General features: G+C 46.9%; 1 protein-coding gene across 3 annotated transcripts in view; it reads left to right on the forward strand.

Annotated features, from left to right (window-relative positions):
- The window catches only part of nbeaa (neurobeachin a), a 1,435,335-nt gene that overhangs the window by 1,361,609 nt on the left and 52,720 nt on the right, over positions 1–21,006 (forward strand). For 2 of the 3 annotated variants that reach the window (XM_072477016.1, XM_072477017.1), the window contains exons 25-27: positions 10,664–10,753; positions 17,436–17,628; positions 20,649–20,720. In XM_072477016.1, coding sequence (XP_072333117.1) covers positions 10,664–10,753; positions 17,436–17,628; positions 20,649–20,720 — 355 coding nt within the window. Of the gene's footprint in view, positions 1–10,280; positions 10,344–10,663; positions 10,754–17,435; positions 17,629–20,648; positions 20,721–21,006 lie in introns of all 3 variants that reach the window. The other variant, XM_072477018.1, reaches the window with a different exon arrangement.

The following is a 21,006-nucleotide window of genomic DNA, read 5'->3' on the forward strand; positions in this document are numbered from 1 at the left end:
ACAAAGATGAAAACAGAGTTGGCTAAAGTAGGCTGGGGAAATAGGTTAAAAAATAAGACAGTAGATAAGCAGTGGCAGATGTTTGAGGAGGTATTTCATAACTCTCCAAAAATGTATTCCATTGAGAAGAAAAGGCTCTACAAGAAGGATGAACCATTGTTACTAACTAAGGAAGTTAAAGATGGTATCAAATTGAAAAAATACAAACTGGGGAATCAATATTGGGAGGCAAGGAAATGTTGGAGACTTAACAAAAGTGTTGTATCTGAGGGTCGGTTAGCTCAGTTGGCTGGTCGGCTGGTTCAAGATGTGGAGCAACGCCATCAGCGCAGGTTCAATTCCCAGACTGGCTGGGCTTATCCATGAAGGCCCACCTTTTCAACCTTGCCCCTTGCCTGAGGTGTGGTCACCCTAAGGGTAAATCACCACCAGTCAGCTCTCTTTCAAAAGGCCAGAGCAGCATATGGTCCTCAGGGACTATGGCGACTTTTCATTTTGCATCCTCATGGTAGAAGATACTTCTACATCCAAGAATAGTTGAAAATCAAGAGATAAAATGGAGGGAAGAACTTAAAATAATCATTATAACAAGAGAAAGAGTACTAGAAAATCTATTGGAAACAATGACTAAAACGTTCCTTGGACCTGATGTGCTTCAATCTCGGGTTTTAAAAGAAGGGTTGTAGAAAAAGTGGGTGCATTTGGTTGTAATCTCCAAAATTCTCTACAAATGTAATGCCACTATTCAAGAAAGGAGGGAGACAGAATCCAGGAAACTATAGGCTAATTAGCCTTACCCCTGTCATTGGGAAAATGCTGGAATCCATTATTTAAGAAGTATTAGCAGGGCATTTAGAAAATTGTAATCCTATACAAAGAGTCAGCATGCTTTTGTGAAAGGGAAAATGTGTTTGACAATTTATCAGAGATATCTGAGGATGTAACAAGCAGGGTGGATAATACGTAACGAGTAGTATACTTGGATTTCCAAAAGGCATTCAATATGGAGCCACATATAAGGTTAATGCACAAGAACTGGTGATGTTGGGGGTAATATATTAACATGGAATGAGGACTGAACAACTAACAGGAAGCAGAAAGCCAAGATAACCATTTTTAGTTGGTCAAACTGTGATGTATAAGGTGCTACAGAGATTAGCTCTGGGACCTCAACTACTTAGAATCTCAGTTATGACTTGGATGAATATGGTGATGAAAATGAAGCCAGATTTTCATTTTGCTGGTTCATTTTTTTAATGGGGAGGTGTGATAAATATAAGAAATTGTCATACTTTAAAGTTTGTGTTTTTGCAGTAATATTATTAAAACCTAGGTTAGAATGCATAGAGATAGTACGTCTGCTAGAGCTGTGATTAAAAGTGAGGTAATCAGTGAATTTTGCAGGGGAAGTGTTTTGCTAATCGATATTAAATGCCATTTTACCTGTTTGCAGATAGAGAGCTAATTTAATGTTGTAACAGTTTGGACCTGGCTAAACAAATCAAGACATATCTTGTAATATGGGACAAAAGAACGCCACGCGCTTTGAGTGCAGCTGTTGTAGCTAATGGAGGGGTCAGGCCACCTGGAAAAAGTAGTTGTTTCCAGGCCTCTAAGGGGAGCGGAATGCTTTCAGCTTCGTCCGAGAAAAGGATTTCTCTCTCCCAAGCTCTGCACCAAGGTAAGCAAGTAAAACCTGGTTGTTAACTTTATACATAAGTGATATTTGAAATATTTGGATTGCTAAATTGGAATGTAGAGGCTGGTTTCAGGAAGCAAGTTACAATGTTATAACTGTTAACTGTTTCTTTGTTGCTAATGTGCTTAATTCTGTGGTCAAATTAAAATTTGTTTCAAATTAAAAGATGTCTACTGGCCAGGGTTATCACTCCTGTGGTGCAGTAACATTTCCTCGTTGGGTTCTAATCTGGGACCTTAACCAAAATCGGTCTTCTTGTCCAGATCCATGACAATATATTGTGGCCAAATTTGCTGACGATAAAAAATAGGTGGGAAAGCAAGTTGTGAGGAGGACACACACAGGGCGAGTTCTCCAGAATGGCGACAAAGTGCTCCCACCAGCATGAAAATGAGAGTGATAGCACCAGTGGTGCTAGGAGCGACCCTGACGTGCCATGCTATGACATTTGGAATGATCTTTTAGCTGAATCGGCTTTTCCATGCCATTCCATGGCACACCAGGATCCATGCTGCAGCTGAAAAGGGAAAGACCTAGGCCGGGATTCTCCCCCAACATGCGGGCGGGCCGTACCAGTGCCAAAGAGTGGTGTGAACCATTCCGGCGCGGGCCACCCAGAAGTTGCGGAATCCTCCGCACTACCGCGGGCTCGGCCGGCACTGGGGTGGTTGGCGCCGTGGGGCCTCCGCCAGCTGGCGGAGTTGGCACATGCGCGGGAGCGCCAGCGTGTTCTGGCGCTGCGCAAAACTGCTGGCCTGATCCCTGCGCATGCGCAGAGGGTTTATTTTCTGCGCCGGCCATCGTGGAGTTTTACAAAGGCCGGCGCGGAGGGAAAGAGTGCGCCCACGGACAGGCCCGTCCGCAGATCGGTGGGCCCCGATCGTGGGCGAGGCCACCGTGGGGGCCCTTCCTGGGGTCGGATCCCCCCGCACCCACCAGGACTCCGCAGGCCGCCCTCAGAGCCAGGTCCCGCCGGTACAGACCTTGTCTAATCCATGCCAGCGGAACTGACCGAAAACGGGCGGCCGCTCGGCCTATCGGGGCCCGGAGAATCACCGGGGGGGCCACTGCCAATGGCCCCCGACGGGCGCGACGTGATCCCCGGAGGGGGTCAGAGAATCCCGCCCCTAATCTCTCGGACAGGTCCTGCAGCTCTGAAAGGGTGCTCCGATCTCAAAAAGCTTCTGCAGCAACCCACCCACCCCCTGATCACTGGCATCCTCCACACTAATTGCTAGAAATGGCACAACCCCCCTCCCATGCCAGCCCCTTCACTCCCCAGTGGACCCCCTGTGGTGGTATGTATTAGGGGTATTAAGGTACCCTGTGATGCCAAGAGGCTATTGGTGGATAGACACTGGGTCCCGATTGGATCAGCCGCCTGCTGGCTCCACCCAGTAAGGCGGAGTATAAGTGCCCAGGTCTCCCAGCAGCCGCATTCTGTAACTGTGCTGCTGGGGAACAAGTCTGCGTAATAAAGCCATCGTTCGACTCCTTCTCATCTCGTCTCGTGAGTGATTGATTGTGCTCCAATATATTACGCAAACTTTTAAGGACATGGAGCTCCGAATCATTCCGGAGTGTCTGCGAATCTGCCCCCACGCGGCAAACTCAGCGGCCACTTTTAAACATTGGTTAGTGTGTTTTCAGGGATACCTCCGAACGGCCCCCGGCATACCTACAGAAGAACAGAAATTCCAGGTCCTGCATGCCACGGTGAGCCCTGAAATCTACACGCTCATAGAAGATGCGGACGATTTCCCGACGACGATCGCCATGCTGATAGGAATCTACGTTCGGCCCGTCAACCAGGTCTACGCATGCCACCAGCTCACGACGGGACGGCAAATCCCCGGGAATCGCTGGACGAATTCTACAATGCGCTGTTAATACTGGGGAGAAACTGCAACTGCCCATCGGTTTCGGCTAATGAACACACACAGCTGCTGGTCCGAGATGCGTTCGTGGCAGGTATGCTTTCATCCCAAATTCAGCAGCGATTGCTGGAAAGAGACACACTAGGCCTCAAAGAGGCACGGGCCCTCGCGGCCTCGTTTAATGTGGCGTCACAGAACGCCCGCGCCTACACCCCCGACCGCGCGGCAGCCCCTTGGGCACCGTGGACCCCCGCCGCGACCGAACCCCCGGGACCCCCCCCCCCCCCCCCCCCCCCCGCAGGCCTGCGCTGCCAGAGCGGCAGATCACCCGGGGGAGGGGCTCGCTGCTACTTTTGTGGGCAGGGAAAACACCCCCGAATGCGCTGCCCGGCCCGCTCGGCCCTCTGTAAAGGGTGAGGCAAAAAGGGGCACTTTCTAGCAGTGTGCCAGGCCCGGGGGTAGCCGCAATCTCCGGGGGAGAACCCCAAACTCAACCCCCCCAGCGATCCATGTGCGGCCATCGGGCGCCGCCATCTTGGGTCCCGGACTAAAAGCAGAGGATGGTCGTAGACTGTAGTTAAACCATCAATAGGTACACGCAGCTGGGAGCGTACCCTCTCCCCCGCATATCCGACATGTCAACCGGATTGTACAGTACAAGGTCTTTTCCGCGGTGGACCTTAAGTCCGCCTACCACCAGCTCCCCATCCACCCGAGCGACCGAAAATACACTGCTTTCGAAGCAGATGGGCAGCTCTATCATTTTTTGAGGGTTCCATTCGGCGTCACTAACGGGGTCTCGGTCTTCCAACGGGAGATGGACCGAATGGTTGGTCGTTACGGTTTGAGGGCCACGTTCCCGTACCTCGACAACGTCACCATCTGCGGCCACGACCAGCAAGACTACGACGCCAACCTCCGCAAATTCCTCCAGACCGCGAACGCCCTGAATCTCACATACAACAGGGAAAAATGCGTGTTTAGCACCGACCGTCTAGCCATCCTCGGCTACGTAGTGCGAAATGGAGTGATAGGCCCAGAACCCGAACGCATGCGCCCCCTCATGGAGTTCCCCCTCCCCCACTGCTCCAAGGCCCTGAAACGCTGCCTGGGCTTTTTCTCTTATTACGCCCAGTGGGTCCCCAACTACGCGGACAAGGCCCATCCGCTAATCCAGTCCAAGGTTTTTCCCCTGTCGACAGAGGCCCGCCAGGCCTTCAGCCGCATCAAAGCGGATATCGCAAAGGCCACGATGCACGCAATCGACGAGTCCCTCCCCTTCCAAGTCGAGAGCGACGCGTCTGACGTAGCTCTGGCGGCCACCCTCAACCAAGTGGGCAGACCCGTGGCCTTTTTTTCACGCACCCTCCATGCTTCAGAAATCCGCCACTCCTCAGTGGAAAAGGAGGCCCAGGCCATAGTGGAAGCTGTGCAACATCGGAGGCATTACCTGGCCGGTAGGAGATTCACTCTCCTCACTGACCAACGGTCGGTTGCCTTCATGTTCGATAATGCACAGCGGGGCAAGGTCAAGAATTACAAGATCTTGCGGTGGAGGATCGAACTCTCCACCTATAACTATGAGATCTTGTATCGTCCCGGAAAGCTGAACGAGCCTTCCGATGCCCTATCCCGCGGCACGTGTGCCAACGAACAAGTGGACCATCTCCGAACCCTCCACGAGGACCTCTGCCACCTGGGGATCACTCGGTTCTATCACTTCGTAAAGACCCGCAACCTGCCCTACTCCATCGAGGAGGTCAGGACCGCCACCAGGAACTGCCAGATCGGCGCAGAGTGCAAGCCGCATTTCTACCGGCCAGATAAAGCGCACCTGATAAAGGCTTCCCGTCCCTTTGAACGCCTCAGTCTGGACTTCAAGGGCCAGCTCCCCTCCACTGATCGCAACACGTACTTCCTGAACGTGATTGACGAATACTCACGGTTCCCATTCGCCAACCCCTGTCCCGACATGATCACGGCCACAGTCATTAGAGCCCTCGGCACCATCTTTACACTGTTCAGTTTCCCCGCCTACATACATAGCGATAGGGGGTCCTCCTTCATGAGCGACGAACTGCGTCAATTCCTGCTCAGCAAGGGCGACCAGTTACAACCCCCGGGGGAACGGTCAGGTAGAGAGGGAGAACGGAACGGTCTGGAAGACCGTCCTACTGGCCCTACGGTCCAGACGTCTCCCAGTTTCCCGCTGGCAGGAAGTCCTCCCGGACGCCCTCCACTCCATCCGGTCGCTGCTGTGTACAACAACGAATCAAACACCTCACGAACGCCTCCTTGTCTTCCCTAGGAAGTCCTCCTCCGGAACGTCACTTCCGACCTGGCTGGCAGCCCCGGGACCCATCCTGCTCCGAAAGCATGTGCGGACGCACAAATCGGACTCGTTGGTCGAGAGGGTTCATCTCCTCCACGCGAACCCTCAATACGCCTATGTGGCGCACCCCGACGGCCGACAGGACACGGTCTCTCGGCGGGACCTGGCACCCGCCGGTGCACCACCCCCCCCCCACCCAACACCAGTGACCCCCTCTGGAGCCACACACACCCCCCCAACACCAATCACCACCTCCCTCCCGCCGGCGCACCCCACAGCCGCCCCCTTCCTGGGTGGATCGGTCCTTCCCCCGGCCCCAAATAGGGGTATTGGAGCGGGAAGAGGCATTGCGACGCTGCCAGAGACAACTGGGCCCGAACCAGCACCTGCATCACCACCGGGGCTAAAACAATCGGCGAAGACGACCAGGGCACCCATTCAACTCATCGAATCAGTATAGTTAAGCAAGAAATGCCTCTGTAAATCATTTTTTTGGTTGCCCAGTAAAAGCGGCATTGTAAGTAGTTGATATCGGAGCATAGCCGCCATGTTAGCGGCATCCTAGGTACCGACTCTGGAAACCCCTACCACCATACGGCCCACTACCCCGCCGGGTTCCTTTTTAACAAAGGGTGAATGTGGTGGTATGTATTAGGGGTATTAAGGTACCCTGTGATGCCGAGAGGCTATTGGTGGATAGACACTGGGTCCCGATTGGATCAGCCGCCTGCTGGCTCCACCCAGTAAGGCGGAGTATAAGTGCCCGGGTTCTCCCAGCAGCCGCATTCTGTAACTGTGCTGCGGGGGAACAAGTCTGCGTAATAAAGCCATCGTTCGACTCCTTCTCATCTCGTCTCATGAGCGATTGATTGTGCGACACCCCCCACCACTCAGTAATCCCCAGTGCTCCCCCCTTCAGCCCCTCTCAGCAACCCCTTCAATATCATCCAATCCCCATCAACCCTCCCTCTCAGTACTCCATTTTAGGCCCCGGTCCTTGGCAGTGTCAACCTGGCATCTTGCAGTCTGAGAGGTGGTAAGTACCCTCCCAACAATTGCCGCCAGGGTGCCGACCATTGTTACATACTGATTGATTGTTAAAAGTATTGAAAAGCTGCAGATGGGGAGAGCAGCCAAATGAGCCCCATCTCAGGAAAGACCCCGACCTGACCACCTCCAGTCTAGCACTAGCCCCCCTGACCTCCACCTCCTATGAATACCTACCTTTGGCACCCTGAAGGCAATTATTGGGAGAGGACTCATCTCTGTCATGATATCCAGATCAGCATATCATGGTGCAATCACACACACACTGATGGACAGGCATTTGGACCAACTAGCACACACACAACATCGCAGCCAATCACTAGTAAGAGCACGCGCACTATAAAAGGGGGAACACGAGAGGTCCCGCTCATTCTGGTAGGAGACAGCTCGGGACACAGAGCTTGCAGCGTGACACTCAGACATAGACTATGTGCTGAGTGCCTCACCAACATTAGTGATAGGGCTAGGTCCATAGGTTAGCTGGTAGCGAACGTACCCTCATCTATAGTTAGTTGCATCTGTTAACACAATAAAATCAAGTTGTACCATCTACAGCCGTGTTGGCTCATTTGTATATCAGGACACCCAACACGGCAACCTCTTCCCACCCCTCGGACTGCAAGTCACCAGGTCCATGTTCCTCAACACTTGCACCAAATCACATCCACGTGACTCCCGCCTGGGAGGGTGGGTGCGGAGTATCACGGGCGGGAGGCGAATTGGGCTTCCAACACGTTAATCGCATTCAAATGAATGACTATTAATGTTTTTCAAGGCGATGGGCAAAGGAGCTGGAGCAGACCCTGAGACTTGCATCGGGAATCCCGATTTTGGCTCGATGCACCAATCATGAATCCCGCTTCTAGCAGGACGATACCGGCCGGTATCTGCAAGGTCGTATGAACGACTGAGTGGGCAAAAATTGGGAGAAGGAGTGATAGATATAGGCTGAAATTTTCCGGTCCCCCTCCCGGCAAGACCTTCCGATCGCGCCAATGGTGAACCCCAACGCCACATTTCCCAGCGGTGGAGGGTGCTGCAAAACCTGACGGTCCTGCTGCCAGCCAAAAGCGGGCCACCTCCTCCACCAAAACATATGCCGTGCAGAGGCCGGAATATCCTGCCCATAAGGTATGTGAGGTTATCCACTTTGGTAGGAAAGCAACATATTATTTAAGCAAAGAATGTTGCATTACAGAAAGAAATCTTGGTGTACTTGTTCGTGAATCACAAATGGGATAATGCTGGTAAAGTATGTAATTGGGAAGGCCAGTAGTATGTTGACCTTTATTGTAAAGGGATGAAATATTCAAGTAGGGAAGTCTTTTTATAACTGTATCAGGCATTGGTGAGACCACACATGGAGTACCACATGCAGTTTTAATCTCCTTATTTAAGGAAGGATTTATTTCCATTGGAGGCATTTCAAAGAAGGTTCACTTGGTTGATGCCTGGGTTGAAGGGATTGTCCTGTCAGGAAAGGTTCAGCAATTAGGCCAATACCCATTGGAGCTTAGAAAAATGAGAGGCAATTTTCTTGAAATATTTAAGATTCTAAGTTGGCTTGAAAGGGTAGATGCTGAGAGGATGTTTCCCCTCCTGTGAGAATCTAGTACCCAGGGCACAGTTCCAGAATAATTACGATGGAGGTGTGGAGGAATTTCTTCTCTCAGAGGGTCATGAATCTTTAGAATTCTCTACCCCAGTGGGCAATGGAGGTTGTTCATTGATTATATTCAAAACTGAATTATACAGATCTTTGATCTACAATGGAATTGATAGGTAAGGGGGAAGGCAGAAAATTGGAGTTGAGGCCATGAACTGATCATCCATGATATTAAATGGTAGAGCATGCATGAAGGACTGAATGGTCTAATCCTGCCTCTGTTTCTCATGTTCATATAAAAGCATGCTCCGCTACATTAGATTGAGAGTGCATTTGCTAGAAGGTTGAACTCCAAAATAGCAGTGATATTGTCAAATTAGCATTGCATGGAGATTGACATGATGATCTGCCTGCTCTTTATACTATCGATGGATGTTAACTGAGTGTGCGCTAAAGCTTACATCAATGGTGTCCACCGGACACAATTGTGTGAGTGCTTTGGATGTAATTTTGGAGCTTTAAGAGCCCTCATAGAATCTAAAAATGGGTACCTCCAAGCCCATTATGTTTTGGCAAATATGGGAAAGCAAAAACCTGTTTTACATCGTGTGCATTCACCATATGGTGAGTGCAATATTTGTTCTTAACTCCTCAGCAAAAGGTAAAATGCTGGAAACTTAAGGTTCCAGCATCAGGCCTAACCAATTCATATTATCATAACTAGGTTGTAACATACAGTATTTGCATTATTGACGTACCTAGATTTTCTGTAATTTACAAGATTATTTTGAGGATGCTAAAGTTATATGACATTGAAAACAATATGGCCATTATCAAGGGATCTCCCAATGTAGTGAAAACTAAATTACATGGAAATGAATTGAATATTTTGGCCTTAAGAGAAAAGAGTAACTTCTAAAGCATTGGGATATGTCTTGAACCCATGTCCAGTCATTTGTTTTTACAGTATGCACATTTATTTCCTTCAACAGACCACCCCGCACCCATAGTCACTTTAAACTTTGAGGCCTGATTACAGTTTCATCAATTTAAGAGTAATAGTTGATATAATCAGAAAAAATTATAGGTTTTTTTTGTCAATACTTTACTTCCACCCTTTTAAAAAACTCAACTGAGCTGTTGGTATTAGTTTTCCTGTTTTATCAAAGCATATAGAGGCTGTAATGCTTTTTAATCCCATTTGCTCTAATTAGACCTTCTATAGAAAAGGAACAAATTTCTGGCTACCTCTGCTCTTGGTAATAAAAATAGCTGGAAGGAATTTTCCTCTTGCTTGACAGACTATGGCTTTTCATCTATGCACTGCTGACTGACTTGTCTCCTCTGTGAAACCAGCTATTTCCTGATTTTCCACGGTCGGGCATAATTGGTAGTTTATGTAACATTTAATTCATTACACAAGAGAATCTCTTTCTGTCAGTCAGTTTGGTTTAGATGAGAATTAGAGTGCTGCAATTATCTAAACACTACCCTCATGCAGAATATGTAGCTAACGAGGTGGTCATTCTGAAATGGAAAAATAAAATGACTCCCGGTTTCTTCAAAACACATGAATGCTATAGATGAGGTAACTATTTTTGTTGCAGAAAGATGTCAGAATTCTTTTTAATGAGCAATTAAATAATTTCCAATTCTTCACTGCATTTTTTCAAACGATAATTGCTTCCTGGCCTGTGACCATTTTGTCTTTTTTTAAAGATCCCAGAGCCTTATTTCGTTAGAGATCCCTATACATTTCTCCTTACATCAGATTTTGCAAAGGTATTTCACTTTAAAGCATCGATATGATATTAATACTATAATCTTCACGCATGTTGTCATCAATTAACATTTTTATTGAACTTTAACCTGTAAGAGTGAATATGAAAAAAATAAAGGAATAATTAATCTCAGCATGTTGCAGAAAAATGTATTGACCACAACTAACATTTAGCTTAATTTTACAGACTGCAAGGGAAGCACATTTGCTATGAATTTCCAGAAATCTTAGCTGAGCTCGGATGTGCTTGCATTGTCAAACAGAACATTGACCCTTCACTTTGATGCATATTGATCATGACAATCTTTCTTTTCTCCCTCAGGCCATGGAAGCGCACATACAGAACCTTGGACAAATGCCATCTCAGTTGCTTATTGAGCCACATCCACCTCGAAGCTCTGCCATGCACCTGGTGAGAAATAATGTGTTTGGAATCTGCTTTACCTGAACTACGCCTGGTGTGAAAACAAAATGCCGGGTTGTAACAGACAAGGATGGCACAATTCTACAAAGTAGAAAAATATTGAACAATCATATCTGGTTGTTGCCACAAAACCATTTTTACAATTAAAACTACAGTAAACTTCATCACCCATCCCCAAATTAGGAACAGCCCAGAATGCTTCAGATACCTCATTTAACAAATAAAGCATCAGAGTAGATATTTTGAATTTGCACTGAGGTTTATCTTTGAACAAGAGTGCGATGTCTCTAATTCAGTTTTGAAAGTTAATGCATCGCACATAATTTAGTATCCATTCATTTTAATTAATTATTTTCAGACCTGCACTTCTCTGACTTACCACCATTGAAAAGTAAGCATTTCTTTTCTTCCCCCTCCCCATCCTGACAACATGGAGTGGGAGTTATCACACAGGTTACTGTAAGACTAAAACTGGTGATCTAATCTGTGATAATGGATGAACAGGAAGGAGGCAAATAGTAAGCAAACCAAGAAAACACCAAATGGGTGGAAATAGGTACTGATCACATGCTTGAGGGTCAGTGAGAAACTGTAGAGAGGGACAATTACGAGAGGGAGATGGCAAAGGAATATACATGACGAGGGGAGAAAGATATCTAGGGACTACGTTTGCTAAACAGTCACTGAGAATCTAAGTTAACAGTATTAAAGATTTACAGTATTAATAAGATTAATAATAAAAGTGATGGAAGAGAGTGAAATATAAAGGATAAAAGTCAAGACAAATCGAGAGTAAATAGAAAAGGGAGTAGTAATAGATATTAATAAGAGTTAAAATAGTAGAGCAGGATAGATGCACAATGCAGAGGAGATAGAAATACAAAGGGGTACAATATTTAAAAATATTTAAGAACAAACAAAATAGTTCTTCCTAATTGCTGTAATAAAAACGTCAAATGTAAAAAAGAATTCTGTAGAAAATAAATGACTATAGTCTCAGACAAAACAAAACAGATAATATAACCCTGAAAGACAGCAATAAATGCCATTCTCTTGTCGTATTTACAAAAAAGATTCTCAAATGAGCAAAACCGTGGGACATCAGCAAATAATATCGACACCCATCCCCATCACATTTCAAATGTCATCGCAAATTTTTGTTACAACTTAAAAAAAGGGGGGGAAAATGTACAAAAGTCACCCAACAATTGATAATATCTTCATTAATACATGAGCCCAAGTGGGAAATGTCAACTTCCTCTTGCCCATCTGACACAGGCTCCAAGTGGATGAGCAAAATGGAGAGTAAGACCCACCTGTTGACTTCTTGCCCCAATTTGAATTTTAAATTGCACCTGAAGCTATCAAAGTCCTTCCTCAAATAGACAATTGGGCTCTGGCAATGTCACATGGTCCCTACGGCAATATTAACTTGAAGCATGAGCATTGTTGCCCGATAGATGCACTGCCAGATCACAACTGTCAGGAAATGGTTTTAAGGCCAAAAGAAGTCCAGAGATGTAATTATTTTTACAAATACATTTGATTCCTTGTGCACTATGAAGAACAGGTACCTTCCTCCAGCAAACATTGGCCCTTTCCTGCCTTTAGCTTCACCTGAGGAAGGAGCAGCGCTCCGAAAGCTAGTGACATCGAAACAAACCTGTTGGACTTTAACCTGGTGTTGTAAGACTTCGTACTTTAGCTTTACTGACACTCCCCTGACCCTGATTATCACTGGAACCCCTCCTGAAAAATTCTTATCCTAGGAGTCCGTTTTATTCCTGATGGCCACGCAACATCAACTGTTGGGCAGCCATTTTCAGGCGTTTTTTTTAGATCTTTCTCGGATGTCAGCTAGCAGCATGCTTTTGAAGCACTGCCATGGGGGCCGGTTTAGTTCACTTGGCTAGACAGCAGGTTCGTGATGCTGGCAACGTGACTTCAATTCCCGTACCGGCTGAGGTTATTCATGAAGCCTTTGCCTTCACAACCTTGCCCCTCGCCTGAGGTGTGGTGATCCTCAGGTTAAATCAATCAGCTCTCCCCCCTCAAAGCGGAAAGCTGCCTATGGTCATCTGGGATTATGCGACTTTACCTTTTTTATTGAGGCAGAGCATTATAATTGACTGTGCTTCCTTGCCATTACTCCTGAAAGGGCCAGTTATTCACTATGGCCATGTTCCTGCCTGAGCTTAAAAATCAACCTTCGCATGTTTATATTGACAGATTAACTTTCGCATTGACACTTAGAGAAAGTAAGTCAGAGTGAGATCTATGCCCTGAGGAGTAATTATATCCTGATCTTATTCACAGTTTATTGATAATAATAATAACTTATTGTCACAAGTAGGCTTCAATGAAGTGACTGTGAAAAGCCCCTAGTCGCCATATTCCGACGCCTGTTCGGGGAGGCTGGAATGGGAATTGAGCTCACGCAGCTGGTGGTTCTGCATTACAAGCCAGCTATCTTAGCCCACTGTGCTAAACCAGCCCCTGTTTATGTTTAGGTAACATAAATTAGACTTTCTAAATTTGAAGTGGCCGATCTGGGGGGTGTTCCACCTTCCCCCCTCCCCCCCCACAACAACCACAGCATGTTTTCTGGTGGTGGAGGTGGCTCCTCATTGGCCGCCAGCAGAATCTTTTGGTCCTGCCGATGTGTACCACATTTTGCGGGGCTCGCCCGTCCTGCCACTGGGGAACCTGCCACGAGGGGTCGCCTTCAGCAGGACTGGAAGATCCAGCTGGCAGGAAGGTCTGGAAAATCCTGCCCACAGTTTCACTTAAGCAGAAAAATACCTTATACATTATGTAGTTTAATATCCTGTCCTTAAAACACACTGCGTGGTCTTCCCATAAGATGATGGTAAGAACACCGTAGACGGTCTGTTAGTGTGGTTTTGAGTGTGTACATGTACTAGAACCTGAATTTTGCAAGTAGTTACAGCTGTCTTCTGGTTGTCCTTGTGATTTCTAAGAAACAACAAGTACATAGATTTATTGCTTTGTCAAAGAGTCATCCAGACACGAACTGTTCGCTCCCTTCTCTCTCCATCGATGCTAGCAGACCTGCTGAGATTGTCCAGTGTTTTTTGTTTTTGTGACATAGATTTACTGTTTGCAGTGCTGACCTAATAGTCTAAGTTACAATACTGCAGACCCAAAGCCCTCCTGCAGGAGGAATGTCACTATAAATTCTTTGCTTTGTACCGTACATATAGATTAGGGGCGAAATTCTCCCCCAACGGCGGGATGTCCGCCGACTGGTGCCAAAGCCGGCGCCAATCAGACGGGCATCGCGCCGGCCCAAAGGTGTGGAAGGCTCCGCATCTTTGGCGGCCTAGCCCCAACATTGAGGGGCTAGGCCGACGCCGGAGGGATTTCCGCCCCGCCAGCTGGCGGAAATGGCGTTTGTTTCCCCGCCAGCTGGCGCAGAAATGCGGCGCATGCGCGGGAGCGTCAGCGGCCGCTGTCAGTTTCCCAGCGCATGCACGGGAGCGTCAGCGGCCGCTGTCAGTTTCCCGCGCATGCGCAGTGGGGAGAGTCACTTCCGCCTCCGCCATGGTGGAGGCCGTAGCGGAGGCGGAAGGGAAAGAGTGCCCCCACGGCACAGGCCCGCCTGCGGATCGGTGGGCCCCGATCGCGGGCCAGGCCACCGTGGGGGCACCCCCCGGGGTCAGATCGCCCCGCGCCCCCCCCAGGACCCCGGAGCCCGCCCACGCCGCCTGGTCCCGCCGGTAAATACCAGGTTTGATTTACGTCGGCGGGACAGGCAATTCCTGGGCGGGACTTTGGCCCATCTGGGCCAGAGAATCCAGAGGGGGGTCCCGCCAACCGGCGCGGCCGGATTCCCGCCCCCGCCCAATCTCCGGGAGCGGAGACTTCGGCGGGGGCGGGATTCACGGCGGCCAACGGCCATTCTCCGACCCGGTGGGGGGTCGGAGAATGACGCCCCAGGGGCGAAATTCTCCCCCAACGGCGGGATGTCCGCCGACTGGCGCCAAAGCCGGCGCCAATCAGACGGGCATCGCGCCGGCCCAAAGGTGCGGAAGGCTCCGCATCTTTGGCGGCCTAGCCCCAACATTGAGGGGCTAGGCCGACGCCGGAGGGATTTCCGCCCCGCCAGCTGGCGGAAATGGCGTTTGTTTCCCCGCCAGCTGGCGCAGAAATGCGGCGCATGCGCGGGAGCGTCAGCGGCCGCTGTCAGTTTCCCAGCGCATGCACGGGAGCGTCAGCGGCCGCTGTCAGTTTACCGCGCATGCGCAGTGGGGAGAGTCTCTTCCGCCTCCGCCATGGTGGAGGCCGTAGCGGAGGCGGAAGGGAAAGAGTGCCCCCACGGCACAGGCCCGCCTGCGGATCGGTGGGCCCCGATCGCGGGCCAGGCCACCGTGGGGGCACCCCCCGGGGTCAGATCGCCCCGCGCCCCCCCAGGACCCCGGAGCCCGCCCACGCCGCCTGGTCCCGCCGGTAAATACCAGGTTTGATTTACATCGGCGGGACAGGCAATTCCTGGGCGGGACTTCGGCCCATCTGGGCCGGAGAATCCAGAGGGGGGTCCCGCCAACCGGCGCGGCCGGATTCCCGCCCCCGCCCAATCTCCGGGAGCGGAGACTTCGGCGGGGGCGGGATTCACGGCGGCCAACGGCCATTCTCCGACCCGGTGGGGGGTCGGAGAATGACGCCCCAGGGGCGAAATTCTCCCCCAACGGCGGGATGTCCGCCGACTGGCGCCAAAGCCGGCGCCAATCAGACGGGCATCGCGCCGGCCCAAAGGTGCGGAAGGCTCCGCATCTTTGGTGGCCTAGCCCCAACATTGAGGGGCTAGGCCGACGCCGGAGGGATTTCCGCCCCGCCAGCTGGCGGAAATGGCGTTTGTTTCCCCGCCAGCTGGCGCGGAAATGCGGCACATGCGCGGGAGCGTCAGCGGCCGCTGTCAGTTTCCCGGTGCATGCGCTGGAGCGTCAGCGGCCGCTGTCAGTTTCCCGCGCATGCGCAGTGGGGAGAGTCTCTTCCGCCTCCGCCATGGTGGAGGCAGTGGCGGAGGCGGAAGGGAAAGAGTGCCCCCACGGCACAGGCCCGCCCGCGGATCGGTGGGCCCCGATCGCGGGCCAGGCCACCGTGGGGGCACCCCCCGGGGTCAGATCGCCCCGCGCCCCCCCCCAGAACCCCGGAGCCCACCCACGCCGCCTGGTCCCGCCGGTAAATACCAGGTTTGATTTACGTCGGCGGGACAGGCAATTCCTGGGCGGGACTTCAGCCCATCTGGGCCGGAGAATCCAGCGGGGGGTCCCGCCAACCGGCGCGGCCGGATTCCCGCCCCCGCCCAATCTCCGGGAGCGGAGACTTCGGCGGGGGCGGGATTCACGGCGGCCAACGGCCATTCTCCGACCCGGCGGGGGGTCGGAGAATGACGCCCCACATGTCTGATTTGAACAATTCGTTTTCAAATCATTTTACCCCTATTTTTTTCTCCATCCTCAAGGGAAATGGAAGGATATTTAATTAACATTTAAATTCTCATTCATTATAATGATGTTCCAACTGCCATTTAAAACATAGCCAATCAAAAAACTGAAACTGTTTCTAATTTTATTTTACTGCTGAAATTAAAACAATATCTACATTATCATTAGTTCATATCCAATGTATTTAGCATAATAGTTGGGATAATAGCCAGCAGAAAAGTAAAGTGGTTGATGATGTCTGGAGGAAAATTAGAGGTCGGCAAAGTCATATTTACCAAGCAGAAGGAGAGAAAGGCAAAAGGCCTGGTCAATATATTTAAAGACATGTATTTGATTTCTGTAGAGTTTTTGTTTCAAGTAATGCATATTCTATTCAAATTGTTAAAATTTAGCATTATGGGATCTGAAAATCTATGAGAGAGCATCCTTTTGTGTGCACCTACATTTTACCAATGATTATACGAAGTTGTAGGGAAATACAAACTCCTGATACAGGAGTCCTGGGCTTCTCCGATGCCAAATGCCTAGTTTGGGGTAGGTGGAGATTCTGCTCCACAGGCCATCCCATAATCCTGATATAAGGTGAGCATCTGGCATTTCCAGGTCTTGGCTATAATTTCTAGCCCTTTCAGCATGCTTATAGTGAAGGTATGGTGAGTGTGCACTGTTAGAGTGACAGACTTTTAGCTGCACAGCATTTCACTCAGTTACTATGCTTTATTCACGGTGTTTGAACAGAAGGTGCCAATGTAGCGCCTTAGATTTGAATAAAATAATAATGTATTTATTCTTAATACTTTGCTGTTTATCAAATTATTTAGAACTTCACATCAGATGATTTACTGAAAATATTCTCATTTAGCCGTTGTGGCTGAATGCTCTTTCCAATAGATTTTTGTGTTTTTCAGTGATAGAATGAACAGATGTGTTTTTTGTGCTGAATGCTTCTGATACATGAAACCCCTTCTGTGGTACCTGATGATTCCAGCTCCTCTTGGATCCCTTCACCCCTATCCCATTGTATGGTCCCGTTCTAGTCTCCTATATATGGGTGCTGTTTGTTTTGTCAAAGTAGCAGCATATTTTCCTGATGCACGTAAATACTTTGCCTACTGTTTTTTCCCTGTTTTTCCAGACCTCCACATTAATTGTGTTTTCCCTTCTACCTCTTCTGTTTTCTCCTCTTTGTTTCTACTCAACAGTGTTTCCTTCCACAGAGCCCACTCATGTTTAAGGATCAGATGCAGCAAGATGTTATAATGGTGCTAAAATTTCCATCCAACTCCCCTGTTACCCATGTGGCAGCCAACACGCTGCCTCATCTAAGCACCCCTGCCGTGGTCACTGTGACCTGCAGCAGACTGTTTGCAGTGAATAGGTGGCATAACACTGTCGGTAAGTGAAAAGAATCTTTTTAACATTCATGACATGGAATTTTGTTATTTTGTGCTCATTCTTATTTTCAATATTCTTACTACTTGGTGCAATGAGATGTCAAAATAAAGGCAGTAGATTATTGGTGGTGCATTAAATAAGTGAGCATACATTTTGTGCTATAGACTGGGATGATATAAATTGTTGATCCACACTGAAATCAAATCTCTCCAAATTACCAGTACAACTAAAATTCAATATGTGAACCTAGTATTTTTAAAAATGTATATATAATTCTGAAAAACTTTGTTTCAAGAATTACATATCCTATTCAAAGTACCCTGTAATCATTAAAATGTAGTATTATGGGATACAAAAACTTATGAGGGCTCAAAATACTCAATGATCATTCATTTTTCCTTAAAATTGCAATGAATTTCTTCCTGTTTCTCCAGATTATTGCATGTTTTCATGTGCTAAAACAAGAATTTGAATGGGCAGCAGTACTGTTATAGGTATTATTATAGATTATTAGAGTACTTTATTCACAGATCACATTTTTATGGACTGCAGGCCATAGTTCCAGTATCTCTGCTGTAGCATTTCTGCTGTACACTTTTTGAGTTGCAATGCAAAATATATACTATTATATTCTGCACCTCTCTCTTAATTTAATTTTATAGTTGCCTTAAATTTAAATTGTTGCACATTTCTGACTGCTTGTTTTACAATCTTTATGTGACTTTCGCCCCTAATGTTCAAGATATTTGTGAAACAGCTACAAAAGTAACAGCTATGACTTGATCACTCTGCAAATAAACATTTTTCAGATCACACAAATCTGCAGAAAAGTGCAGTTTATGATATTAACAGTTACAACAAATATTGGTGCTCACCACCTCTTTAATTTATAAACTAAGATGTTATTTGTTTAAATAAATTAATAGTAAAATTAATTGTTTAAATTAGTTCCAAAAATAATTACTGTTCTTTTTGATTCTGGGAACATATCCTTCATCTTAATTGGCTATTGATCTTTATCGTCTTTTAAGGCAATTGTGTGTCCTGGTAAAATACAGTGGTATGCAGCTTAATTAATGTTATGATGTGGAGATGCCGGCATTGGACTGGGGTGAGCACAGTAAGAAGTCTTACAACACCAGGTTAAAGTCCAACAGGTTTGTTCCGAATCACTAGCTTTCAGAGCACAGCTCCTTCCTCAGGTGAATGAAGAGGTAGGTTCCAGAAGCATATGTATAGACAAAGTCAAAGATGCAAGACGATACTTTGAATGCATGCATTTGCAGGTAATTAAGTCTTTACAGATCCAGAGAGAAGGATTTCGCAAACCCAGGCCAGATGGTGGGGGGTGGGCTGCCTGGGCTTGCAAAATCCTACCAACTGTCCTGGCTTGGGACAATTCACAGCTATTTAACCTGGGATTACCCCTCTCTCTGGATCTGTAAAGACTTAATTACCTGCAAATGCACGCATTCAAAGTTTCGTCTCGCATGTTTGATTTTGTCTATATATATGTTTCTGGAACCTACCTCTTCATTCATTTGAGGAAGGAGCAGTGCTCCGAAAGCTAGTGATTTGAAACAAACCTGTTGGACTTTAACCTGGTGTTGTAAGACTTCTTACTGTAATTAATGTTAGGACATTTTCTCCCCTTGAACTTTGCATGTGATATAGTAGTTGTTTTTCATATATAGTTAATCCTTTCTAAAGACTATCAGAGTTATCTTTTAGAAATGTGGTGCATGGCTGTTAATAATGCTGTAAGAAATATAAATTATATTTATCGAATATCCATTCATCTATAAAAATACTACAGTGTGTCAAGTTGAAAATATCTGAATAGTTGGTAAACAGGTTAAAGAAATATTAAATATATCGATCTGAAAGCTTTTGATTTTTAGGAAGTAATATAAGCAATATGTTTGCCTTGTATATTATGTCGTGATTAACTTTACAACTTTTTGTAATAGCCAGCCCCTCCTCCTCTTCCGTCAATAAGGGTTTAAGGCATGTTTAACATAAAATTCTTTGAAGAAGGATAGTAAACATATACAAAATAACTTCTGTGCCTTGGCTCTTTTATTCTCTCATCCTAGTGCTGCACACGACTGGAATCTTCCCCGAAAAACTATTTTTAAGTTTTACCCTAGACATTATTGTACAAGATAACTAAAACCACTCCAAGCTTCATCTAATGCCCACACAACAAACATAATTAGATACTGATCGGAAGGGAGAGTTCTGGTTCAAGTTTCTGCTCCATAGCCCAGAAAAAATTAGGAAAATTTCAATGCCAATATTGTTGCAATGGCCAAGATCATAAAATTCAGCACTGGCAAGGGACCATGAGGTAGACTTGGGTTTCACTATCTGGGATGTAATCTGGAGGGTCAAATTCGAATTTGATTGATTTCAATCGAATGAAAAACAGGTGGGTTCTATAAAGGGAATGTGATCCAATTTCCAGATTACCTCACCGTCAATGAAGTAAAAAATCTACCCCCATTTTCTGGTACATGTTTAGTTACTTACTACATTGAAAAAGGTGACGCTACTTTGTCTTAATTTAAATGTTTTCTGGGCCATGTGACACTTTTCACCCTGGTGCACAGACAACCAATGAAATATATAAACTAACATCATGTTCTGTTTTGCAAACATTTCACATCAACAAATTTGAAATACATTGTCCATCAGTCAGTTCAGTAGACCCAGCAACAACTATGTACTGTCTCTCATGTAGTTAAATGCCACAGCATGCTTGATAAAGGTATAATGCTCACTGATCCAAAGAATATTACAGTGGGTGATCAGGACCTTGGTCGAAGAGATACTTTAAGAAACACGTTGGGAGATAAAGGGGTTCACAAAGCAAATTCCACAGCTTGGAACCAGATACAATTTTGCCCACAACCTACCTTTAAAACTATAAGTAGAATACCTAAAAAGGTTATATTTTAAAAGTTCATTACATTAATTCTGTCATTTGTGAGACATTTATATTTATTATCTCTCTGCAGGTCTGAGGGGAGCTCCAGGATACTCCCTGGAACAGGCCCATCATTTGCCGATTGAAATGGATCCATTAATTGGTAAATACAGTTAAGGGCAATTGTTTAAAGACTATTTCAGTAATTACGTAGAAAGTAAAGATAAATCCTTTACGAGTTCTTGGTTAATATTAGCATAAAAATACTTATTCAGCTTACAGTTTTGTTATAGCAATAACAACTAAATTACCCATTTTAACATTTATAATCTTGGTGCAAAAGTAATTTAATTTCGAAATTAGAATAATTCTTATTCAAGTGGCACAATTGTGTTATTTCTAATTAACCCCTTAAATATTATTTGATTTTACAAGCGTTTTTTTGAATT

The sequence above is a fragment of the Scyliorhinus torazame genome, chromosome 15 (assembly GCF_047496885.1).
Source record: "Scyliorhinus torazame isolate Kashiwa2021f chromosome 15, sScyTor2.1, whole genome shotgun sequence".
NCBI classification, from domain to species: Eukaryota; Metazoa; Chordata; class Chondrichthyes; order Carcharhiniformes; family Scyliorhinidae; genus Scyliorhinus; species Scyliorhinus torazame.